Genomic DNA, 27,546 nt, shown 5'->3' on the forward strand with positions numbered 1-27,546 from the left:
CAATGCGTGCTCCGGGAGGAGTGGTGAACACATAGGCCCCAAGCAAATTGTGTCTCATCAAATTCTTTTTTCCCGACCATAAATTTCTTTCTTTCCCGGTCTTTCTCTCCCTTTCCCACGTTTTTATTTTATTTTACTATATTCAATATTATTCTTTTTTTGCTTGTCGATTTTTTGGGTCTTTTATTTTTCATTTTTTATTTATCTCTTTTTTTGGGGGGGCACGTGCCACTCGTTACATCACTGATGGTACTAGATGTCACTTTTGACTGGATTATTCACAAAATCTAGCTCTAAGGATAGTGCAATATATAATGCTTTTAGCAGTTTTGGATCTGTCTTTGATCAATGCAAAACAAAAAATAATCCAGTATACCAACTTGCTAACTTTTATGTATTAAAGAAAAAAAAATCACGATTTTATTGAAAAAATCATATCGATGATCAGCCTATCTAATGGATGAAATTTGCAGTAACCAATAAAACTTTTTAAAATACATATTCATATATTTTCGTGGACTATTTGTAAATCTAATTGTAATATTCCTCAATATTAAACACACAAAGCATTTGTTGAAAAAATATTTGATGGGAAGAATTATGTTCTATAGATCGACCAACTACTCTAGAAGCCAATGACTGTCGGCTAATGCCAATCATAATTGTTTCATTTACTTTAAAAGGTAAATGAAACATGACAATAGACCATGTCAATCAAATATAAGTGAGAGAGATAGAGAGGGTGGGTGTGTGTGTGTGTGTGGGGGTGTGTGTGTGTGAGAGAGAGGGAGACAGAGGGGGGAGAGAGTGAGTCCTTGGTTCTAAACACAAACGCATTAGTTGGTCGTTCACTCGTTGTATTAGTTTATTTTCAATTTTTGATCTTTGAAACTGCCAACCTCATTTAAATAATATAAATTAACTATGCATGTAATTAGAAAACAAAATACATGATGACAGTTTTACCTTTCACAAACAAATTACGTAAATGTCCCTTTGTTCTATTCTTAAACTGTCATATCATGTCATATTCCAATCTCGCAATCTTGAAAGCCAAACATTTCCAACCTAAATTTTGATTATTTTCAAATACTATAAAAGGAAGAAAATATCTTCATTAATCACTCATTCAACAGCATTCGAAATAACTCTTTATTTTCTCAAAACGTTCAGCTCAGCAAAACTCCTGAAAATGGCTCAATCGGTAAGTATAACATTACTTTTTAAAATTATTCCAGCAGAAAAAATATTAAAACTGCAAAACAGTTATAGTTAGCTTTTAAGGCATTCTAAAGATATATTGAGAATTTTAATTTATTTGTGAATTTGTTTATATACGTAAATAGAAATCTGCATTATACACCGACTATTTATCTTGGATCTTACAATTCGGGGTATATCTCTTTGTTTTATTCCCCCGATCCGCCAATGGTGTATGCTATCAAATTCCATTTATATTAAGCATTAGGATTATAAACTTTATTTTTATTCATTTTTTACAATTTTTATTTTCTTTTCATGCTATATATATTTAATTCCATTTAATTATCACTCCTATTCCATTTTTTATTTTCTAATTTCAATCAATTCTTAAAATGTTCATGTTATCATTTAAACAAATGAATTCATTTTTTTTCTTATTTTTTCCCCCTTTTACAGGTAAAAACACTTCGCGTTTGTCTGTGTCTCATTGCATTTTTTGCAATGGAAGTGAAAGGTATAGATTTTTGTATTTTTTCAATTAAAAATTTATAGAGAAAAAGAGGCATTTATCGAAGTTTGCAGATATCTTTGTCACTTGGGTACTGTTTCTATCATGACTTTCATCATGTTCGATACCTCTATTTTGGAGGGATGACATATAACTTTTCATTAAAAGAGAGAAAATTAAAGAAAGAGAAAGAGAGGAAGGTGAAATATGATATTATCTTCTGAATATTATGTCAATTTTTTTGCTAGCTTGCTTCGCTCGAAACTTCTTTATTTTTTTCCCGATGCACCATATCTTGCCCCTCAAAACGTTTGGCTAAATATGCCACTAGTTTTTTTACTGATAAATTCTACGAAAAGTCACGATTTGATAATTTCTTTCATTTCTAGCCCAAACTACCGATCGCACTGCACAGTTCGAAGCCCTATGTGACAGATACATGGAGGTGGTTGACACGTGTGAAGAAGACCTAAGAAGACTTCTAACATCTACTGAACAGAACCTGTTCGATGAAGCTGAATATAGTATGGTGTGTCTGGTAGAGGAAGGAGAGCAGAATAGCGCTGATGCCTGTGAAATCTTAGGAAAAATTTGCCTTGAAGTTGTTGACTGTTCCTCTACAGGTAAGTAATATCTCCAAATCCCCCAATGCATTTTATAACAATTTTTTGCTGCTTTTTGTTGACACTATCGTCCAAAAATATTTATGATATGTAATCCAAAAGATCCCTCTTCCTATATTAGATTGTTGCTCTTCTCAGTTTATCATAGTTAAACTCAATGACATTTTCAAGTGTTTTAATTCTCTTTACACAATTTCTGGTCTTCATTATTCACATTTCAAACAAACGTAAGTCGTTATCATAACCTCTCCCTTTTCCAAAAGATAAAAACAAACCGATATACAATATTTCAAATAAATTATCGTTAAATGTCCATGTTTACATGATATGCATTCCGATTAATCATTGGAGTTTCTTCGTATGTTAATAATGCTTGCAATTATATTTCATTACTTGCAGCTCGTTTTAGACGTTCTTCGTCTGTCTCTGCCGAATCAACATCCGTTGAATCTAGTGAAACAGAATCTAGTGAAACAGACTGAGGAGGTCATCGCAGGCCAACGGTTGAAACACAGTATCCCATATTTGCCTCGAGTGTCGTAATGTGTATGAGGATCACTTCTTCATTCGACTTTTATATAAGTAACTATTTAAGATGCTGCTTGTTTCTTTTTATGTGTCTTTCATTCACTAATATATTTAAATAAAATTCTAACCAAATATTGAAAAATCTAATAATTTGCCTCAGTTATTCATAATTTTGATTATTTTTGGTAGGATTGTTGGAGAAAGGTAATTGGAAGTTGAAAATTTGAAAAAAAATACGTGACTAAACATAATTCATTGAGAGAAAATAATATTTAAAAAAAATTGTGTAAATAAGGTTGATTGTGAGACCCCTTCCACGTGAACTAGGGGAGATACCAGGGGGTTCCATATAAAGAATGCTCCTTATATCATGTTGGTGTATAGTTCAAGAAAGGAAATGATAATGGGAATATCTTTCGACACCTAGAGTCAAGATGCTAGAGAGCCTAGATAAAAAGACAGTGTGTGTGGGTGCGTGCACCTGTGTATAAGGGTGAGAGAGAGAGGGGGAGAGGTACATGAGAATTAAAAGAGAGGGATGAAATATAAATAATTCGAGAGACAAGCTATTGGGCGATTCCATACTTGTCGTACGGGACATTTTGACAACAATTTCTAGTTTTCTAGCCGAATGCTTGAGCAATAGAATATTCTCTTTTGTCAATGATAAAGCTATATAGTGGGTGGTCATGTGAAAAACTGATAACCAACACAAAAAAAATTATTATAGGTGAGTTGTAGGTGAAAATGTTGTGTGTCGTACGGGACGCAGAAATGTCCCGTACGACACGCAACGTTTTAGGCTCTAATTCACCTATGGACTACATGTTTTTGTTGGTTGTCATTTTTTTTGCATGTCTACCCATGCAGTAGTACTTTAATATTACCACAAAGCAAATTCTTCGTTCGTTTGGACAGCAGGTTGAAAATTGTTGTGAAAATTGCTAAATAAATCGCCCTATTATAGAGTGAGGGGGTGGCAGTGAGTCAGGTGGGTGTGCGCCATGAATAGCTAAAATAATACAAAAGGAAGAGTGGAAAGCTAATGCATGAGTATGCAATATGTATGTGTTCTATTTGTTTTTCAGTGTGTGTGTGTAAAATGTATTCTTCTCCCCCTTGATAAAAGACAAGTCCACCCCAACAAAATGTTGATTTGAAAAAAAGGAGAAAATCCAACACGCAAAAAACTGAAAATTTCATCGAAATCGGATGTAAAATAAGAAAGTTATGACATTTTAAAGTTTCGCTTAATTTCACAAAACAGTTTTAAGCACATTCTGGTCGGTATGCAAATTGGCACACTGATGACGTCACCCACTCACTATTTCGTTTGTATTTTATTATATGAAATATGAAATATTCTAATTTTCTCCTCCTTGTTAAGTGAAACAAAGTTTTATTTCTCCCTGAACATGTGGAATTACCATTATTTTAACAGTTTATGGTTAAGTTAAGTTGGTCCTTAATGTCAAATATGTAAAAATTGAAATATTGTATTATTCAAACAATAAAAAACAAAAGAAATAGTGAGTGATGGACACCATCGACTCTCTCATTTGCATATCGCTGAGTTGTGCATAAACGGTTTTGTGAAAAATAAGCGATACTTAAAAATGTCATAACTTTCTTATTTTACATCCGATTTCCATGAAATTTGCAGCGTTATAATTGTTTGATTTTTCTCTATCGATTCAAATCAAAAGTTTTCTGGGGTGGACTTGACCTTTAAAGATAAAGGATTGATCTCATTGAAACCAAATATAAGATTATACTTTTCGTATAATTTGTAGTTTCTATATAGTAAATGGTACAGGTAACCTTCATTCAGCTTTCATTTTGTAGAAGAATTTGTTTACAATCCTGCAATTTGGGGTTATGAATAATTATGTTGCTCACTGTATACATTTGTTTTTAAATTCACCCCGAAACAAAGCCTTGCTTTGGGACACCACAAGAGCTTATCGCGAAAGAAGTGACACCATCATGCTAGACAGGCTGTGCTCTCGCTCCGATTATTCATGAACCAGCCAAATGGCAACCCACAAGTTTGATCTTAACAGTAATGGCATAATAAAAAAATTAATGGTATCGAAACCTCCTGCAAATAAATAATATTACGTGTCGAACTGTAGCTTTGAAGGTAAAATGGGGACCAAATTCATTCATTAATAGTATTCAATATAACCAGGATCGTAAAAAAAATCCATAGCGAGTTTTATAGGTATACATGCACGTTTTTTCCTTTTTTTACCGAATGGACACTTTAAATAGTTCTGCATCAACAATATGGAAATCAGATTTGTTTAGTAAACCGAAATTGCAAAGTAATGTTAAATACTTTAATGATTGAAAAGCCACTTAACGTTTGGCCAATGCCATTTTGTTCTGCGAATTCATCACATCGTTTTCCTAAGATAAAATGTTTCAGGTTTGAATGAAGAGAACCATGTATGGGCCATCTGGTAGTCTCCATTTCTTTTAGCAGTATTTCAATCTTTATCTGCATGAACAAATAGTATATCATTTCATTTCATTTATTTCATTTTCAACAAAATATAAATCAAATAAATACAATCATTACAAGTCAACATCATAAAAAAAATATGCCAAAGTCATATGCCAAGGTATTAATAATAATAATAAAAAAAGTCAATTAGCTAATATAGAAAGGGGCGAAAACTAGTGTTAAATCGATGTTAAACCAGATTGTTATGAAATTTTCGGTGTCATACTTCTTTGATTTTTCTCTCTTTCTTGGAATTAACTTGTTGTAGAGTGGACAAGTACCATGAGCTCACTCAAGACTAGTGGCAACTGCGGATTATGAACCAAAAATATACGCTTTTCACACTGCGTTTCCTTAACCCCATACTATCCTTTACCACGGACTATCCTTAACCTCATACTTTCTTTTTATTTTTTTATTCACACTGTCTTTCTTAACCCCATACTATTTGCCACACAGAGCGTGATTAACGTGCAATATCGACTTCTGTTATTGGCTAATGCTTAGGCCCACATTTCCTTAGCCTGGTTTCGTTCATAGCACTGCAATTGTGGTGCTAGCACCGCAATAAGCCGGCTAACCCTGCTTTTTGCAGGACCAGATAGTACCGTACTATTAGGTGAGCGGCCAGAAGCGAAAAAGTGGCTTATTTCTTGACTTTAATCCCCCCGGCTGGATCAAAGCAAAATCATACATCAAATTAAAGGAAATTTTCTGAATTTTTCGGAATTGGGCATTAAAACTGACGTGATGTGTAGCATCACCATGGAAACCAGCCTTGATTAAGCCACGCCCATTTTAAATACTTGAATATTTATAGTAAATATTGTTTTTTACACATTAATTTAAATTATATTATATATTAGGTATTTTTTCTTATTTTTATAGGATAGTTCCACTATATATTGTAAGAAGAATTACAGAATAACAACTTAGCATGAATTTTATGAACATTTTCTCAGAAACTGTTGCCTAGCAACATAACTTTCCTTAGCAACCATTTAGCTCCTTAAGTAAACCACTTATTTTTCCATTTCAAACCTAACTTTTAACTTTTTAACTAGGTTAGATTAAACCTAATAAGTTATACCAATGAAATTCTATAAAGTATTATTGAAAAATAATAAAAAGAACTGAAAAACCCCATTTTAACTATTGCGAACCTCAAATAAATTTGCTAAGCTCTACTTAACATTCCCCTTCACATCGTACAAATCGCGCCATTATTGTTCATTTTGACTACATTGATACACGTACGTACAAGTCACATACTTTGTACTATTTTGTGGTGAAAAAAGTGGATTGAGTTAATAATACTTGATCAATTAACATGCAGTATCTTGTCTTCAATAGAACAACAACAAAATTACCATTTCACATTACCCATGGATACCAATTCATTGCCTAGCAACGACTATTTTCCATTGCAACGACTATGATAACACTCTCCTCCCTGGACAAATCTGTGTAAAAAATAGTTCATTATGAGCAATAATACTGACACAATATCATATAGATGCCTACAACCTCGTTTTCAATATTCATTCAACAAACTGACTATTTTTTAGCTTCCATGGAGACAAATGTGTTGCCTGGTAACAATATTCCCTAGCAACGGCTATGTTACCACTCTTCATCTCAGTCAAATGTGCTGAGGAAGTTGTGCCTTAGAGTAAAAATATTGAGAAAATTAACATATGATAGTTTGTTAAACAGTATTCAGGAATTTACCAACATCTACTGACATAATTCCATTGCCTAGCAACACTATCTACCTTAGCAACGATGTATTTTCCCCTTAAACAATCTTGAGGAAAAATAATCCACTTTTAAGTGTACAGTACCATTTGTAAAAGGATGGTCCAAGCTGTAAATATTTCTATCTAAATAAATAGAGTAAAATTCACAAAGCTAAATGCTGAAAATGTCATCAAAATCGGATAACAAATAACAAAGTTATTGAATTTTACTCAATTTATTTAGATAGAAATATCTCCAGCCTGGACCATCCCTTTAAATAATATGCCTTCATGCATACTGGCAATGGCAAATTAAAGGACACTACTTCATTTCTCTCTATTCTAAAAAAAAAATCATTTATCCTTGTTTGTATATTGCTTGTCTACAAATTCTTAACAGTCCGATGAGCATGGTATTTAAACTTAATCATATAAAAAGAGCAGCTACAAAGAGAAATTTTAATGTTGAAGATATAAACAGATTAATATGGTTTGGAGGATTAATAGCTGGGTACATAACATATTTTTAGCTTTTGGCTGCATATTCAGATCAATTTCCTCAAGTGAATATGGAATGGTTAACAAATGGATGTGTCTTGTCAAATAATACCTAGTCACCCATGCATGTCCAACTTCCGTACTAGCTCACTTTGCTAAAACCAAGGTAGGTCCATGCTTATACGTAGTGTGAAACCGAAGTAGGCTCAGTTTAACCACGGGAAATTGATGGGCTATGACCCCCCCCCCCCTTAGCCCTACCATTTTCCCAAGTTTAAGGAAAATGTGTGAAAAGCATAATTATTATAAAGAGGTGAAATCGGTTTAGATGGATTTGCAATAGAAAAGAAATATCAACTCTTGTAGGTGATCGATCTAAAAACACGATCGTATTTTTTTTGTAAAGAAAATTAAAAAAATGAAATTGCCTATTGAAGAAAAAATGGCAAAATTAATATGACAAAGTATTTCAAAAGAGGGCAATATCAAAGCAAATAGTAGTTCCTTACTGTTGCTTCATTTGCCACAGGTATTACTGAATGTCATTTGACGTATTTTGGATAATATTGAAAAATAATGAGGATCCAGAGACCATATAGACCGGATTACATCTTTTATATTTACTTGTGTTTTGATTTACACGAAGAATCGTATGTCTGTTCTCTCTCCCCTCCCTTGTACTTTTTCTAATGCTCTCTCTCTCTCCCCTCTCTTGTTCTCTCTCTCTCTTCGTTCCATTTATATCATCTTTTATCTTGCTCTTTCCACGTATCTCTCTCTTATTCCCGACTGCCTATCTCTATTACTCTCTCTCTCTCTCTCTCTCTCTCTCTCTCACACACACACACCCACACACCCTCAAACACAAATAGAACGCACCCACCTATCGCATAATCATGCATTAGCTTTTCACTCTTCCTTGTGTATTATTTCAGCTCTTCATCGCGCACATAACTGCCATATAATTATATGCCATTATATAGGTTGTCTCTCAAATTATTTATATTTTATCCCTCTCTTTTAAAGGAAACCAAAACCAAGATGAGAAGCAATCTTATTGGAAAGAGTAAAAGAAGAGGAACAATTTTAATACGTTTCAGTTTTTGTGGACAACTCTCCATTTGTTTTGTACACATTTTTTTCATATTTTCCCTATTATCTTCAAAATTGCATATTTCCTCATTTTGAGCATAACATATGTCATGGGAAAATATAATTCACACCACATATTGATCAAGGTCAGCAGGAGATGATGTGAAATATGTAAAGTAATGGGGAAAATCTGAAAAGAGGTTCATGATGTACCTCTTTCTTCCCCCTTCTCCCTCTCTCACACATACACACACCACCCTTATACACAGGTGCACACACCCACACACACTGTCTTTTTATCTCGGCTCTCTAGCATCTTGACTCTAGCTGGCAAAAGAAATTATCATTATCATTTCACTTCTTTGCACTATACACCAACATGATATAAGGAGCATTCTCTATATGGAACCCCCTGGTAACTCCCCTAGTTCCCGTGGAAGGGGTCTCACAATCAACCTTATTTACAAAATAATCTTCTTCTTTTTTCATTTTTTCTCTTAATGAATTAAGTTTACTCACGCTTTTTTTCTACTTTTCAACTTCCAATTACCTTTCTCCAACAATCCTACCAAAAATAATCAAACTTATGAGAATGACTGAGGCAAATTATTAGATTTTTCATTATTTTGTAAGAATTTTATTTAAATATATATTAGTGAATGGAAGAGACATACAAATGAAACAAGCAGCATCTTAAAATGTTTTTATATCAAAGTAGAATGAAAAACTGATTTTCGTACACACTACGACTCAAGGCAAAGATGGGTACTGTGTTTCGACCATTGACCTTCGATGACCTCCTCAGTCTGTTTCACTTGATTCAACGGATGACGATTCGGCAGAGACAGACGAAGAACGTCTAAAACGAGCTGCAAGTAACGAAATATAATTACATTCATTATTAACATACGAAGAAACTCGTATGATTAATCGGAATACATATCATGTAAACATTGATATTTAAGGATAATTTCTAATTACTTTGAAATATCATAGATCGTTTTTTTTTTTTTTTTTGGAAAATGGAGAGATTATGATAACTTTCGTTTGTTTGATATGTGAATGAAGACCAGAAATTGTATGAAGAGAATTAAAACACTAAATTTTTATTAAAACTTTGATAAACTATGATAAACTAAGAAGAGGAACAATCTAATATAAGAAGGGTGATAGTTTGCATTACATAGACAAATCGGGAGATAAATATTTTGGACGATATCACAGAGTGTCAACAAAAGTAGCAACAAATTTTTATAAATGGTATAAGGGGATTTGAAGATATTACTTACCTGTAGAGGAACAGTCGACAACTTCAAGGCAAATTTTTTCCAAGATTTCACAGGCATCAGCGCTATTCTGCTCTCCTTCCTCTACCAGACACACCATACTATTCTCAGCTTCATCGAACAGGTTCTGTTCAGTAGATGTAAGAAGTCCTCTTAGGTCTTCTTCACACGTGTCAACCACCTCCCTGTATCTGTCACATAGGGCTTCGAACTGTGCAGTGCGATCGGTAGTTTGGGCTAGAAATGAAAGAAATTATCAAATCGTGACTTTTCGTAGAATTTATCAGTAAAACACATAACAAACTAGTGGCATATTGAGCCAAACGTTGAGGGGGCAAGATATGGGGTATCGGGAACATTTGTTTTAAAAAAAGCTTAGAGAGAGCGAAGCAAGCGAGTATAAATTTTGAGATAATATTCAGAAAATAATATATTTCACCCTCCTCTCTTTCCCTTTAATTATTTCCTTTTCTCTTTTTATTTTCTTGGTCTTGATTATTTGGGGGCAAGTGCCCCAAGACCCCCCCTGTATGCAACAATCATATATTCCAATTAAACAAAAATTATTGCACCTAAATAAACAAATTGACATGTTTTGTTGTGTAATGTGGAAACTCGCTGTCCAAGCTAGCAAAAAAATTTACATAATATTCAGAAAATAATATCATATTTCACCTTCTCTCTTTCCCTTTCTTTCATTTTCTCTTTTTTAATGAAAAGTTATATGTCATCCCTCAAAAATAGAGGTATCAAACATGATGAAAGTCATGATAGAAACAGTACCCAAGTGACAAAAATATCTGCAAACTTCGATAAATGCCTCTTTTTCTCTATAAATATTTAATTTAAAAAAATACAAAAATCCATACCTTTCACTCCCTTTGCAAAAAATGCAATGAGACACAAACAAACGCAGAATATTTTTACCTGTAAAAGGGGGAAAATAAGAAAAAAAAATAATTAATTTGTTAACTCTTAAATCATAGTTTAAATGATAACATGAACATTTTAGGAATTGATTGAAATTGGAAAATAAAAAAAGGAATAGGAGTGATAATTTAATGGAATTAAATAGAAATAGCATGAAAAGAATATAAAAATTTAAAAAATTAATAAAATAAAGTTTATAACCCTAATGCTTAATATAAATGGAATTTGATAGCGTACACCATTGGCGGATCGGGGAAATAAAACAAAGAGATATACCCCGAATTGTAAGATCCAAGATAAATATTCGGTGTATAATGCAGATTTCTATTTACGTAAATAAACAAATTCACAAATAAATCAAAATCCATGTCATCAAATTTGTTTTTGTTTTCTTCTCAATATATCTTTAGAATGCCTTAAAAGCTAATACTATAATTGTTTTGCAGTTTTAATTTTTTTTCTGCTGGAATAATTTTAAAAAGTAATGTTATACTTACCGATTGAGCCATTTTCAGGAGTTTTGCTGAGCTGAACGTTTTGAGAAAATAAAGAGTTATTTCGAATGCTGTTGAATGAGTGATTAATGGAGATATTTTCTCCCTTTTATAGTATTTGAAAATAATCACAATTTAGGTTGGAAATGTTTGGCTTTCAAGATTGCGAGATTGGAATATGACATGATATGACAGTGTAAGAATAGAACAAAGGGACATTTACGTAATTTGTTTGTGAAAGGTTAAACTGTCATCATGTATTTTGTTTTCTAATTATATGCATAATTAATTTATAGTATTTAAATGAGGTTGGCAGTTTCAAAGATCAAAAATTGAAAATAAACTAATACAACAAGTGAACGACCAACTAATGCGTTTGTGTTTAGAACCAAGGACTCACTCTCCCCCCCCCCCTTTGTCTCTGTCTCTCACTTTCTCTCTCTCTCTCTCACACACACACACACACCCACTCTCACTTAAATTTGATTGACATGGTCTATTGTCATGTTTCATTTACCTTTTAAAGTAAATGAACAATTATGATTGGCATAGGCCGACAGTCATTGGCTTCTAGAGTAGTTGGTCGATCTATAGAACCTAATTCTTCCCATCAAATATTTTTTAACAAATGCTTTGTGTGTTTAATATTGAGGAATATTATAATTAGATTTACAAATAGTCCACGAAAATATATGAATATGTATTTTAAAAAGTTTTATTGGTTACTGCAAATTTCATCCATTAGATAGGCTAAAAATTGATATGATTTTTTCAATAAACTCGTAATTTTTTTTTCTTTAAAGGGGAAACCAACCCAAATAAAAACTTGTTTTTCTAAGGAAAAGAAATATCTGACAAGTTAATAGGTGAAAGTTTGAACAATATTGGACAAACAACAAGAAAGTTATGAATTTTTAAAAGTTGTAAATATTGGTCATCACTATACCCATGGAGACTTCAAATTGGCCGCATATGGGATGTCATAGTGATGTAAGGCAAGGACTACTCTTCCATGTACTCCAATGCATATTATGGCTAAAATTACATTTTTCCCAAAAGTTTTATTTCAAATTATATTTTTCTTTCATGAGGACATAAAACAAAATACTTCCTGGGTTATATTTAGATTACTGCCCCAGGGGAATGGGTACTTAGGAGAAAACCACAAATCCCTGATAATAAAGTACATGGCCAATGGAAAAGGTGTCCTTGCCCCTTGTCATAATTTACTTACCCAGTTGCCAATTTGAAATCTACATAGTATTAGTGATCTCAATTTTAAAGCAGCTATAACTTTCTTATTGCTTGTCCGATTTCTTTCAAACTTTCACCATTCTGTTTAATCCTTTTTCTCCTTCCCAACGCAACATTTTATGGCCAAGGCTGGATTCCCCTTTAATACATAAAAGTTAACAAGTGGGTATACTGGATTATTTTTGTTATTGCATTGATCAAAGACAGATCCAAAACTGCTAAAAGCATTATACATTGCACTATCCTTAGAGCTAGATTGTGTGCATAATCCAGTCAAAAGTGACATCTAGTACCATCAGTGGTGTAACGAGTGGCACGTGCCCCCCCCCCCCCCCCCAAAAAAAAAAAAAAAAAAAAAAATTATAGTAAAAATAATAATAATAAATAAATAAATAAAAAGAATAAAAGATTTTTAAAAAATATTGAATTAAAATTGAAATTGAAATTGAAACTTTATTTATTACCGCAATCTTCATAAAAAACATACAAATCAAGAAGTATAAATATTTCAATAAAATACATTATAACAAAAGTGAGTATATTTAAGAATAGTGGAAGGATCACTGAAAAGTTACAAGGAACTTATAAATTAGTGATCCTGAAATTAACAGGTAAAATAAAGTAAATTAAAATAAAGTAAAATTAAATAAAGTAAAATAAAATTAAAACGGGGGAAAGGGAGAGAAAGACCGGGAAAGAAAAAGATTAGCTTGGGGCCTATGTGTTCACTCCTCCCGGAGCACGCATTGCCTGTTAAATTCCATACATATTTCCCTTCCAAGGGGATTAAATGGCGCTTAAAACATTCCGTTTTCAAATCGATATCAAATGTTTCTCCTCGCGCTTCGAACTCTCGTTATTTTATTCAGTGACATACGCATCTTTTTTATGATTACTAAGTGCTTAAAAATGTTCCCTTTTTAGGATTGAATATAAAAAAAAAATCAGCTCGCGCTTCGTGCCCGCCTTTGTTTATTATAAAGATTAATTTCTAAAGACAGCCCTTTCAAAATGTCAAAATTTTTAAAAAAAATTTCAGCTTACGCTTCGCGCTCGAGTAATTTGATTAGTGAAACACCGTGATCTTCATGAATTCTTAAACAGTCCTTAAAATGTGTCCCTTTTCGAATCCTGTATAATTTTATCTTCTTCTTCTTCTTCTGGAAACAGTACAGTCCACCGTCTGGTGTATTGTCGTACTGGTGATCATTTATATCAAATAGTTTTATTCATAATACTATGAATTGATATTCATTTATCATACTGTTGCTTTATAAGGAGGAACGTACACATAAAACGTAAAGTAATTGACATCGATATAAGAAATAAAAGATTATGGTCATCTTAACCGCGGCTCTGACACACCATCCGTTAAATCATCATTGATTCTAAAAGAAAAAGAACGACATAAGACCTCTTTGTATATTCCCATTTCTTCATAATGATTCATAATAGACTAAAACACCAGTCAATTCGCTGTATTTTCAAATGAAAACATGGAAACAAGAAATCTGTCGCCAAATGACTCTCATTGTTTCGTTTAGTGTCAAAGGTAAAGGAAACAAGATAATTAATAGACCGTGTCAAGTACATTTAGGTGAGAGAGAAAGAGAAAGAGAGGGGGGTCCTTGGATCTCAATACAAACGTATTAGTTGGTCGTTTACTCGTTTTGTTTGTTTATTCTTTTTATTTTAACCTTTCAAATGGTTAACTTCCTCTTAATGGTATAGATATTAATTACGCATATAATTAGAAACGAAAATCGTAATGACAGTTTTACCTATCACAAACAAATTACGCAAAATGTCCTTTTGTTCAAATCTTAAACTGTCATAATTATCATATCATATTGTAATCTCGCAATCGTGAAAGACAAACATTTCCTACCTAAATTTTGATTATGTCGAAATACTATAAAAGGGGAAAAATACAGTCATTAATCACTCACCCATCAGCATTCGAAATACCTTTTTTTTTCAAAGCTCTTGACTCAGCAAAACTCCTGAAATGGCTCAATCGGTAAGTACAATCTTATTTTTCCAATTATTCCAGCAGAAACTGTTTAAACTGCGTAAACCTGATTTAGTTTTAACTGGATATAATAAGAAAAAAAGAATGAATTTGATGACATGGATTTTGAATTCTTTCTGAAAATGTTGACAGTGAAATAGAAATAGATATCTGTATTATACCAAAACAGAGGTTTTTTATGATCTCACAATTCGGGGTATACCTTTATGGTTTTGTCCGCCAATGGTATATGCTATTAAATTCCATTTATTTTAATCATTAGGTTTATAATCTTTGAATTCCTTCAATTTTACAATTTTTATATTTTTTATGTTATATCTTTTTTTATTCCATTCAATTATCACTCTTCATCCTGTTTTATTTTATTACTTATTTTGCTCATTTATTCCTTTCCCTTTTTTGGGGGTTGTTATTTCTCTTCCGAGATCTATTTGTAAAGAAATAAAGTCTAATTTTAATGAACAAGGGAACTGACCCGAAAAGATCCTTAAAGTTGTTTCCAAAAAGACAGTCTTACCTAAATTTCAATTAATTCTTTGATTATTTACGTTATCATTTAAACTATGATGTTAGTCAGTTAGAGTATACAAATGAATTGAATATTTTATTTATTTTCCTTTCTACAGGTAAAAACATTCTGCGTTTGTTTGTGTCTCGTTGCAGTTTTTGCGATGGCAGTCAAAGGTATATATTTTTTTAATTTTTCATTTAAAAATCAATAGAGAAAAAGAGGGATTTATCGAAATTTGCAGATATATTTCTCATTTGGGTATATATCATGATCAGTTTGAAATCGCTTTTATATATGATACATGTATGTTTGGGGGATGTTAATTTTTTTTCCACATTACACAACAAAACTTGTAAATTTGTTCATTTTGGTGCAATAATTTTGGTTTTATCATGATGGTGCAGATCATTATTGCACAATATAAATCATAGGTTTGTTACAGTGGCGTACAGACGGGGGGGGGTTCTTGGAACGCTTGCTACCCTCATTTTTTTTACGAACAAGACAAAAAGGAAAGGAAAGAAAGAGAGTTGGATGAAATATATTATTTTCTTAATATTATGTCAAAATCTATCACAAAATAGGAATTTGAGAATAAAAATGACGACACTTTTGCTCTCTCGCTTCGCTCGCTCGAAACTTTTATATATATAAAAAAAATTCCCGATACGCCATATCTTGCCACCTCAATTTTTTTGGCTTAAATCTCCACTGGTTATTTATTTGTGTTACTGGTAAATTCAACGAAAAATCATGATTTGATAATTTCCTTCATTTTTAGCACAAACTACCGATCGCACTGCACAGTTTGAAGCCCTATGTGACAGATACAGGCAGGTGGTTGACACGTGTGAAGAAGACCTAAGAGGACTTCTTACTCTTACTGAACAGGAATTGTTTGATGGAACTGAGAATAATATGGTGTGTCTGGTAAAGGAAGGAGAACAGAATAGCGCTGAAGCCTGTGAAATCTTGGAAAAAATTTGCCTTGAAGTTGTCGACTGTTCCTCTACAGGTAAGTATCTTCAAATCTCCTAATGCCATATATAACGATTTTTTTAAGTACTTTTGTTGACACTCTGTGATATCGTCCAAAACATTTATTTATTTATGTAATGCAAAATATCCCTCTTCTTAATAAAACAAACGAAAGTTATCATAATCTCTCCATTTTCCGAAATATGAAAAAAACGATCTATGATATTTCAAAGTAATTAGACATTATCCTTAAATATATATCAATGTTTACATGATATGTATTTCGATTAATCATAAGAGTTTCTTCGTATGTTAATAATGAATGTAATTATATTTCGTTACTTGCAGCTCGTTTTAGACGTTCTTCGTCTGTCTCTGCCGAATCGTCATCCGTTGAATCAAGTGAAACAGACTGAGGAGGTCATCGAAGGTCAATGGTCGAAACACAGTACCCATCTTTGCCTTGAGTCGTAGTGTGTACGAAAATCACTTTTTCATTCTACTTTAATATAAAAAAAAAATTAAGAGTCTCTTTCATTCACTAATATCTATTTGAATAAAATTCTAACAAAATATTGAAAAATCTAATAATTTGCCTCATAAGTTTGATTATTTGGATTGTTGGAGAAAGGTAATTGGAAGTTGAAAAGTGAAAAAAAATACGTAAGTAAACATAATTCATTGATAGAAAAAATGAAAAAAAGAAGAAGATTATTTTGTAAATAAGGTTGATTGTGAGACCCCTTCCACGGGAACTAGGGGAGTTATCAGGGGGTTCCATATACAAATGCTTCTAATATCATGTTGGTGTATAGTGCAAAGAAATGAAATGATAATGAGAATTTCTTTCGCCAGCTAGAGTCAAGATGCAAGAGAGCCTAGATAAAAAGACAGTGTGTGTGGGTGTGTGCACATGTGTATAAGGGTGGCGCGTGTGTGTATGTGTGAGAGAGGGAGAAGAGGGAAGAAAGAGGTACCTCATGTACCTCTTTTTCAGATTTCCCCCTTTATTTTACATATTTCGCATCATCTCCTCCTGACCTTGACATATGTGGTGTGAATTATATTTTCCCATGACATTATGCTCATAAAATAGGGAAAATCTGAAAAAAACGTGTACAAAACAAATGGAGAGTTGTCCACAAAAACTGAAACGTATTTAAATTGTTCCTCTTATTTTACTCTTTCCAATAAGATTGCTTCTCATCTTGGTTTTGGTTTCCTTTAAAAGAGAGGGATAAAATATAAATAATTTGAGAGACAACCTATATAATGGCATATATATGGCAGTTATGTGCGCGATGAAGAGCTGAAATAATACACAAGGAAGAGTGAAAAGCTAATGCATGATTATGCGATAGGTGGGTGCGTTCTATCTGTGTGTGGGTGTGTGTGAGATAGAGAGTTAAAGAGATAGGCAGACAGGAATAAGAGAGAGATACGTGGAAAGAGAAAGATGGAAGATGATATGAATAGAACGAAGAGAGATGGGGGAATGTGGGAAAGTACCACAAAGGGAGGGAGAGAGAAAGTAAAAGAGAGAGATCAGGCATACAATCCTTCATGTAACTCAGAACACAAGTAAATATAAAAGATGTTATCCGGTCTATATGGTCTCTTGATCCTCATTATTTTTCAATATTATCCAAAATACGTCAAACGGCATTCAGTAATACCTGTGGCGACTAAAGCAACAGTAAGGAACTACTATTTGCTTTGATATTGCTCTCTTTTGAAATACTTTCTCAAATTAATTTTTCCATTTTTTTCTTCAATAGGCAATTTCAATTTTTTTATTTTCTTTACTAAAAAATACGATAATGTTTTTAAATCAATCACCTAAAAGAGTTGATATTTCTTTTCTATTGCAACACCATCTAAAACGATTTCACCTTTTTATAATATGCTTTTCACACTGGACATATTTTCCTTAACCCCGGGAAATTGATTGGGCTAAAGGGGGGGGGTCTTAGCCCCCCCCCCCCCCCCCCCCAAATTTACCCCGGGGTTAAACTTAGCCCACTTCGGTTTCACACTACGTTTTAGCATGGACCTACAATAATATTGTTTTAGCAAAGTGGACTAGTACGGTATCGTACTATCTGGTCCTGCAAAAAAGCGGGGTTAACCGGCTTATTGCGGTGCTAGCACCAACGAATTGGTATTTCTGTGGCTAGCACCACAATTGCGGTGCTAAGAAATGCAGTATGAACGAAACGAGGCTAAGGAAATGTGGGGCTAAGCATTAGCCAATCACAGAAGTCGAAATTGCACGTCAATCACGCTCTGTGTGGGAAATCATCAATATTCATGAGCTGTGCGATAGTCCGGGGTTAAGGCGTTAACCCCGGCTCAGCAAATAGTATGGGATTAAGAAAGACAGTGTGAATAATTTATTTTAAAAAAAGGTATGGGGTTGAGGATAGTCCGGCATTAAGGATAGTACAGAAACGCAGTGTGAAAAGCGTATATTTTTGGTTCATAAACCGCAGTTGCCACTAGTCTTGAGTGAGCTCATGGTACATGTCCACTCTACAACAAGTTAATTCCAAGAAAGAGAGAAAAATTTAAGAAGCACGACACCGACAATTTCATGACAATCTGGTTTAAAATCGATTTAACACTAGTTTTCATCCCTTTCTATTTTAGCTAATTATCTTTTTTTTTTATCATTATTAATACTATTTGTTCATGTAGATAGTATTTGATAGTATTCAGAAAACGATGTGATGAATTCGCAGAACAAACTGGCATTGGCCAAGCGTTCGACACGTAATATTATTTTTTGCAGGAGTTTTCGATACTATTAATTATTATATTACTGTTAAGATCAAACTTGTGGGTTGCCATTTGGTTGGTTCAGGAATAATCGGAGAAAGACTGAAAGAGAGCACAGTTTGTCTAGCATGATGGTATCACTTCTTTCGTGATAAGCTCTTGTGGTGTCCCAAAGCAAGGCTTTGTTTCGGGGTGAATTAAACAAAAATGTATACAGTGAGCAACATAATTATTCATAACCCCAAATTGCAGGATTGTAAACAAATTCTTCTACAAAATAAAAGCTGAATTAAGGTTACCTGTACCATTTGTAACTATATAGAAACTACAAATTATACGAAAAGTATAATCTTATATTTGGGTTCAATGAGATCAATCCTTTATCTTTAAAGGTCAAGTCCACCCCAGAAAATTGTTGATTTGAATCGATAGAGAAAAATCAAACAAACATAACGCTGCAAATTTCATCAAAATCGGATGTAAAATAAGAAAGTTATGACATTTTTAAGTATCGCTTATTTTTCATAAACCCGTTTATGCACAACTCAGCGATATACAAATGAAAGAGTCGATGATGTCCATCACTCACTATTTCTTTTGTTTTTTATTGTTTGAATAATACAATATTTCAATTTTTACAAATTTGACATTAAAGACCAACTTAACCTAACCAAAAACTGTTAAAATAATGGTAATTCCACATGTTCAGGGAGAAATAAAACTTTGTTTCACTTGACAAGGAGGAGAAAATTAGAATATTTCATATTTCATATAAGAAAATACAAAAGAAATAGTGAGTGGGTGACGTCATCAGTGTGCCAATTTGCATACCGACCAGAATGTGCTTATAACTGTTTTGTGAAATTAAGCGAAACTTTAAAATGTCATAACTTTCTTATTTTACATCCGATTTCGATGAAGTTTTCAGTTTTTTGCGTGTTGGATTTTCTCCTTTTTTTCAAATCAACATTTTGTTGGGGTGGACTTGTCCTTTAACATGGGGGAGAAGAATACATTTTACACACACACACCAACACAAATAGAACACACCCACCTATTGCATACTCATGCATTAGCTTTTCCACTCTTCCTTTTGTATTATTTCAGCTATTCATCGCGCACACCCACCTGACTCACTGCCACCCCCTCACTCTATAATAGGCCGATTTATTTAGCAATTTTCGCAACATTTTTCAACCTGCTGTCCAAACGAACGAAGAATTTGCTTTGTGGTAATACTAAAGTACTACTGGGTAGACATGCAAAAAAAAACCAACAAAAATATGTAGTCCATAGGTGAATTAGAGCCTAAAACGTTGCGTGTCGTACGGGACATTTCTGCGTCCCGCACGACACACAACATTTTCACCTATAATTTACCTATAATCATTTTTTTGTGTTGGTTATCAGTTTTTCACATGACTACCCACTATAGCTTTATCATTGACAAAAATGAATATTTTATTGCTCAAGCATTCGGCTAGAAATCTAGAAATTGTCAAAATGTCCCGTACGACAAGTATGGAATCGCCCAATAGCTTGTCTCTCAAATTATTTATATTTCATCCCTCTCTTTTAATTCTCATGTACCTCTCCCCCCCTCTCTCTCTCTCTCACCCTTATTACACAGGTGCACACACCCACATACACTCTCTTTTTATCTAGGCTCTCTAGCATCTTGACTTTAGGTGTCGAAAGATATTCCCATTATTTCCTTTCTTGCACTATTCTCCAACATGATATAAGGAGCATTCTTTATATGGAACCGCCTGGTATCTCCCCTAGTTCACGTGGAAGGGGTCTCACAATCAACCTTATTTACACAATATTTTTTTTCATTATTTTCTCTCAATGAATTATGTTTACTCACGTTTTTTTTTCAAATTTTCAACTTCCAATTACCTTTATCCAACAATACTACCAAAAATAATCAAAATTATGAATAACTGAGGCAAATTATTACATTTTTCAATATTTGTTAGAATTTTATTTAAATATATTAGTGAATGGAAGACACATAAAAAGAAACAAGCAGCATCTTAAATAGTTACTTTATATAAAAGTCGAATGAAGAAGTGATCTTCATACACATTACGACACTCGAGGCAAATATGGTATACTGTGTTTCAACCTTTGCATGGGCGGAAATCTCTCCTTGAAGGTAGGGGGGACACAATTGAGTTTTCCGTGTTTATGTTATACAGAATTACTAACTCAAACACACACACACATACATATGTATATATATATAACCAAAGTATATGTATATATATATATTTATAGCCATTTTTAGAAGAGGGTAGGTTTTCCTAACTAAAGATGAAAGGCCTCATTAAATAATGCGAGCGCGAAGCGCGAGCCCAAATATGTTGATATTTCATAAATTGTGACCTGGAAATTAAACATTCTGAACATTTTTTGTGATCATGAACTAAATTCGAACCTACCTAAACCATTAATGCGAGCGCGAAGCGCGAGCTGAAAGTTTTTGGTTTTCCAACCTAAAAACTAGACATTCGTAACACTTTTTCAAATCATGATCAGGATAGGAATTCAACGCGAGCTGAAATCTTTTGATTTTCCAACCTAAAATTATTTATTTATTTATTTTGTTTTATTTATTTTATACTGCAGGGTAGGCCTGTTCAGTTCTTAAAACTGCTTTACAAAGGCGCCCTGCAGTTTAAAATACATGTCAAGATAACTATGAACAACAACAACAAACAACATCAAAAATACAAAATACAAAATATCTAACATCAGAAACAATTAACACCAAAATATAGAGTGGGAAGTGACAATTTAAACATACATAGCATTGTAAATCAAAGGAATATCATTTCGCTCTTTATCAATTCGTATGAAAGGCTTTGCATAATTTTTTAAAAACTAACAAGGAGGTACAAACTTGTAAATTTGAAGGAAGTGCATTAAATAATTTGGGTCCGACATATGCGAAAGATTTTCTTTTATGTTCAATTCTAGCTTTGGGAAGCTGAAGGGGGCATCGTAAAGAATACCGTGTCCTGTATTTCACGGGCCGTTTACATACTAAAGGTTTTAAACAATTTGGAACTAAATCATTCATTATTTTATATACAAGAACACAATACTGATATTTTATACGCTGATCTACTGATTGCCACTTCAGTGACTGCAACAAAGAAATTTGTGATGTATTATAATCTTTTTTCAAAAGCATTCTGGCATATTTATTTTGAAGTTTTTGTATCTTATCTAAATGTATTTTTGCACTGCTTCCCCAAGATGTAATACAGTAATCAATGTAAGGTAAAACCATAGAAAAGTACAGCTTCTTCATAATATCAAAGGACAGTAAGTGCTTAATCCGCCTTACACAACCTATTGCCCGAGATATTTTACAAACGATATTAGTAATATGTTCGCACCAAGTCAAGCCCGGATCGAGCATGACACCTAAGTATTTAATCTTTTTTACATTTTCTAATTGTATGTTCCTGAATTTCACTGACAAATGAGCACCCCTCAACTTTTTCTTTTGACCAAATACCATGGCTTTTGTTTTTTGCGGGTGTAAATGCATATTATTTAAGTCTAGCCACTTACTTATTGAATCAAAATCATCTTGCAAATACTTTTGTACCTCCTTAATTGATTCACCGTGATTAAAAATGGCGGTATCATCAGCATAAAGAGACATTTTAGAATCTACATGCAATTTCAAATTACACATGTCATTAATAAAAATACAAAATATCAATGGACCCAGTATAGATCCTTGTGGGACACCTGATTTTATCTTCAAAAATTCACTGCGACAATTGTTAATCATTACAAATTGCCTTCTGTCTGTTAAATACGATTCCATCCAGTTGTGTTCATTGCCAGTAATACCATAGTACTTAAGTTTTGCAAGTATAAAATTATGAGGAATAACATCAAAAGCTTTGCGTAAGTCCAAGAAAATACCACCAGTAACATGTTTTCGGTCCATTTTATCATACAAAAAGTCTGTAATCTCAGTTAGACAAGTGGCAGTAGAATAAGACGGTCTGAAGCCAGACTGACAATTTGCAAGTAGATCATTTACATTTAAGTACTTATACAATTGATCATGTATTGCTCTCTCTAGTATTTTGGACAGGACTGGAAGCACAGAAATTGGTCTATAATTGTCAATATCAAATGATCCTCCCTTATGTACAGGAGTAATTCATGCTGTTTTAAAATCTTCTGGAATAACACTAGTTTGTAAAGTTGCATTAAATAAATGGGTTAAAGGGCCAGCTATACTCTCTGCTGCCAGCTTTCTGCTGCCAGCTTTCTTAACAGTTTTATAAAAATCATGAACAGGATAGGAATCTCATAAAATAATGCTAGCGCGAAGCGCTAATAGCTGAAGGTTTTTGATTTTCCAACCCAAAAACTGGACATTCGTATAACACTTTTTCAAATCATGAACAGGATAAGAATTTAACTAAATAATAAATGCGAGCGCGAGCTGAAAATTTTTGATTTGCCAACCTAAATATTGAACATTCATAGCACTTTAAAAAGAATATGTACAGGATAGGAATCTAAACAATTAATGCGAGCGTGAAGCGCGAGCTGAAAGTTTTTGATTTTCCAACCTAAATATTGAACATTCATAGCACTTTAAAAAGAATATGTACAGGATAGGAATCTAAACAATTAATGCGAGCGTGAAGCGCGAGCTGAAAGTTTTTGATTTTCCAACCTAAAAATGGACATTCATAGCACTTTAAAAAGAATATGAACAGGATATGAATCTAAACAATTAATGCGAGCGTGAAGCGCGAGCTGAAAGTTTTTTATTTTCCAACCTAGAAACTGGACATTCTTAGCAAATAATAATGAACGGAATAGGAATCTAAACAATGAATGCGAGCGCGAGGTGAAAGTTTTTTATTTTCCAACCAAAAAACTGGACATTCATAGCACCTTAAAAAGAATATGAACAGGATAGGAATCTAATCAGTTAATTCGAGGGCGAAGCGCGAGCTGAAAGTTTTTGGATTTTCCAACCTAAATACTAGACATTCTTAGTACTTAAAAAAAATTATGAACAGGATAGGAATCTAAACAATTAATGCGAAGTAAGAGGTGAAAGTTTTTGATTTTCCAAACTAAATATTGGACATTCTTAGTACTTTAGAAAAGATTATGAACAGGATAGGAATCTAAACAATTAATGCGGGCGCGAAGTGCGAGCTGAAAGTTTGTATTCTCCTACCTAAAAATTGGGCAATCGTAACACTTTTTCAAATCATGAACATGATAGGATTTTTACTAAACAATATTAGATTCGAGCCCGAAGTGTGTGCTGAAGATATGTAATTTCCGGCCTAAAAATTTGTATTATTAGCATAATATCTTAAAATCAATGACAGGGTAGCTATCTAACTAAATTTTAATTAATGTGAGTGCGAAGCGTATCCTGATTTTTTTTTCCGACCAAAAATGTAATCTACTTTTCACCTTATAGCAATAAAAGGATAGTATCTGACTTAACCATATTACTGATGCGAGCGTGAAGCGCAAAATGATTTTTTTACATTCAGATATGAAAACTGGATCTTTCAAGCACTTTTGAAATAAAGAACAAGCAGTTTATCTCAATAAGCAATGCGAGCGCAAAGCGCGAGCTAATTTTTTTAAAAGATTTTAACCTACAAATTATGAAAAAGATGGATTTCTTCCTAAATAAATGATTTGATTTTATATATTTCGATCTAAAAAGTGAAAAAAAAATAAACACGTTTTGAAATAAAGAGATGGCTGTGTATTAATGCAAAGCGCGAGCGAATTCTTTATTTTTATAATATGACCTGAAAGTTTTCTTTTCTTCCACTTATTCCCCTCCCCTTCCATCATTTAGTTTTCTTCCTCGTCCTATCTTTCTTATTTTTCTCCTCACCTTCCTAATTTGCGCCGCCAATAGGGGGCGGACTGCCGCTTCGCCCCCTTGATTTACCTATGATGACCCTCCCGCGGCAGGAATTTTGTGTAAAAATTGAATATAAAAGTCTCGTAAATAGAGTATTTAAAAAAAAAATTTGGGGGATTAAACATAGTTAAAATTTACTGCGAAGGATTAATCATAACTCATGAAAACTATTTTTTTTTACTGAGTACGTGAACAATGAAAATATTCTTATATTCCAAGTAAATTTGGATTAAAGGGAAAATTAATTGGTTAAACAAATGTATGTTTTTACGGGTTATGGAACATTCTCGTCTACCATCTATGCACTAAATTTACTTATAAGCATTCAGAGGCGATTTTCTTTTTTCGTCATTTTCATTAGTTATGAATTTGACAATGGCCATCGATGTCATCAATGTCATCACTCTTTGGCTGGCATATAGGGCTATATAGATGCGGGCCGGTATGCCTTTTGTTTTCCTATCCAAGTTCTTAACAAAAACTATCTGTTTACATATATTTCGAAATTCGAGGATACATGTGTATAATTTCGATTTTGAATTATTTATTTTTTTCCATAATAAAAGACCACAAATAGTAGGGGGACATTTGATATTATGTACCCCCTTTCCAAAATGGTAGGGGGGACGCGTCCCCCTCCCCCCCTGTCCCCCCTGGGATTTCCGCCCATGAACCTTTGGCCTGCGATGACCTCCTCAGTCTGTTTCACTAGACATGCTAGATTCAACGGATGACGATTCGGCAGAGACAGACGAAGAACGTCTGAAACGAGCTGCAAGTAATGAAATATAATTGCAATCATTATTAACATACGAAGAAACTCCAATGATTAATCGGAATGCATATCATGTAAACATGGATATTTAACGATAATTTCTTTGAAATATTGTATATCGGTTTGTTTTTATCTTTTGGAAAAGGGGGAGATTATGATAACGACTTACGTTTGTTTGAAATGTGAATAATGAAGACCAGAAATTGTGTAAGAGAATTAAAACATTTGAAAATGTCATTGAGTTTAACTATGATAAACTGAGAAGAGCAACAATCGAATATAGGAAGAGGGATCTTTTGCATTACATATCATAAATGTTTTTGGACGATGTCACAGAGTGTCAACGAAAGCAGCAAAAATCTTTATAAATGGCATTAGGGGATTTGAAGATATTACTTACCTGTAGAGGAACAGTCGACAACTTCAAGGCAAATTTTCTCCAAGATTTCACAGGCATCAGCGCTATTCTGCTCTCCTTCCTCTAGCAGACACACCATATCATTCTCAGCTTCATCGATGAGGTTCTGTTCAGTAGATGTAAGAAGTCCTCTTAGGTCTTCTTCACACGTGTCAACCACCAGCCTGTATATGTCACATAGGGCTTTGAACTGAGCAGTGCGATCGGTAGTCATGGTAGTTTGGGCTAGAAATGAAAGAAATTATCAAATCGTGACTTTTCGTAAAGTTTGTCTGTAAAACACATAACAAACTAGTGGCATATTGAGCCAAACGTTGAGGGGGCAAGATATGGGGTATCGGGAAAATTTTTTTTTTTTAAAGCTTAGAGAGAGCGAAGCAAGCGAGCATAAATTTTGAGATAATATTCAGAAAATAATATATTTCAACCTCCTCTCTTTCCCTTTAATTATTTCCTTTTCTCTTTTTATTTTCTTGGTCTTGGTTATTTGGGGGCAAGTGCCCCAAGACCCCCCCCCCTGTACGCCACTGTAACAATCATATATTCCAATTAAACAAAAATTATTGCACCTAAATAAACAAATTGACATGTTTTGTTGTGTAATGTGGAAACTCGCTGTCCTAACAATATCAAAAGTTTTATGTCATTCCTCAAAATAGATGTATCATGCATGATGAAAGTCACGATAGAAACAGTACCCAAATGAGAAAGATATCTGCAAATTTCGATAAATGCCTTTTTTTTCTCTATCAATTTTTAATTGAAAAATATACAAAAAAAATCCATACCTTTCACTCCCATTGCAAAAAATGCAACGATACACAAACAAACGCAGAGTGCTTTTACCTGTAAAAGGGAAAAATTGAAGAAAAAAAAAATAATAACATGAACATTTTAAGAATTAATTGAAATTCGAAAGAAAAAAAAAACAGGAATAAGAGTGATAATTAAATGGAATGAAATTGATATAGCATGAAAAAAATATAAAAATTGTAAAAAATCAATAAATATAAAGTTTATAATCCTAATTCTTAATATAAATGGAATTTAATAGCATATACCATTGGCGGATCGGGGGACTGAAACAAAACGATATACCCCGACTTGTGATATCCAAGATAAAAATTCGGTGTATAATGCAGATTTCTATTTACGTATACAAACAAATTCACAAATAAATTAAAATCCATGTCATCAAATTTGCTCTTTTTTCTTTCAATATCTCTTTAAAATGCCTAAAAATTTAAAACTATAACTGCAGTTTGAATTGTTTCTGCTGGAATAATTTTTAAAAATAATGTTATACTTACCGATTGAGCCATTTTCAGGAGTTTTGCTGAGCCGAGCGTTTTGAGAAAATAAAGTGTTATTTAGAACGCTGATGAATGAGTGATTAATGAAGATATTTTCTCCCTTTTATAGTATTTGAAAGTAATCAAA

General features: G+C 33.2%; 4 protein-coding genes across 4 annotated transcripts; 2 read left to right on the top strand and 2 right to left on the bottom strand.

The window, feature by feature from the left end:
- Positions 1 to 1,192: 1,192 nt before the first annotated feature.
- LOC129280571 (uncharacterized) lies at positions 1,193 to 2,816 on the top strand. Its single transcript, XM_064095621.1, has 4 exons — positions 1,193 to 1,204; positions 1,660 to 1,717; positions 2,101 to 2,334; positions 2,734 to 2,816. The coding sequence occupies exons 1-4, from the start codon at positions 1,193 to 1,195 to the stop codon at positions 2,814 to 2,816; spliced, it is 387 nt and encodes a 128-aa protein (XP_063951691.1).
- Positions 2,817 to 9,455: 6,639 nt separating this feature from the next.
- LOC129280730 (uncharacterized) lies at positions 9,456 to 11,425 on the bottom strand. The gene is made up of 4 exons (XM_054916742.2): positions 11,414 to 11,425; positions 10,856 to 10,913; positions 9,990 to 10,223; positions 9,456 to 9,569 (listed from the first exon to the last, which is right to left on the bottom strand). Exons 1-4 carry the CDS (start codon positions 11,423 to 11,425, stop codon positions 9,502 to 9,504), a joined length of 372 nt encoding a protein of 123 aa, XP_054772717.2. The 3' UTR covers positions 9,456 to 9,501.
- Positions 11,426 to 14,672: 3,247 nt separating this feature from the next.
- On the top strand, positions 14,673 to 16,645 carry LOC129280720 (uncharacterized). The gene is made up of 4 exons (XM_054916734.2): positions 14,673 to 14,684; positions 15,323 to 15,380; positions 15,989 to 16,222; positions 16,534 to 16,645. The coding sequence occupies exons 1-4, from the start codon at positions 14,673 to 14,675 to the stop codon at positions 16,599 to 16,601; spliced, it is 372 nt and encodes a 123-aa protein (XP_054772709.2). The 3' UTR covers positions 16,602 to 16,645.
- An 8,963-nt stretch (positions 16,646 to 25,608) lies between these two features.
- LOC129280709 (uncharacterized) lies at positions 25,609 to 27,428 on the bottom strand. The gene is made up of 4 exons (XM_064095623.1): positions 27,417 to 27,428; positions 26,895 to 26,952; positions 26,089 to 26,331; positions 25,609 to 25,685 (listed from the first exon to the last, which is right to left on the bottom strand). Exons 1-4 carry the CDS (start codon positions 27,426 to 27,428, stop codon positions 25,609 to 25,611), a joined length of 390 nt encoding a protein of 129 aa, XP_063951693.1.
- Between the last annotated feature and the right edge of the window lie 118 nt (positions 27,429 to 27,546).

Source organism: Lytechinus pictus, chromosome 2 (genome assembly GCF_037042905.1).
Source record: "Lytechinus pictus isolate F3 Inbred chromosome 2, Lp3.0, whole genome shotgun sequence".
In the NCBI taxonomy this organism is placed as follows: Eukaryota; Metazoa; Echinodermata; class Echinoidea; order Temnopleuroida; family Toxopneustidae; genus Lytechinus; species Lytechinus pictus.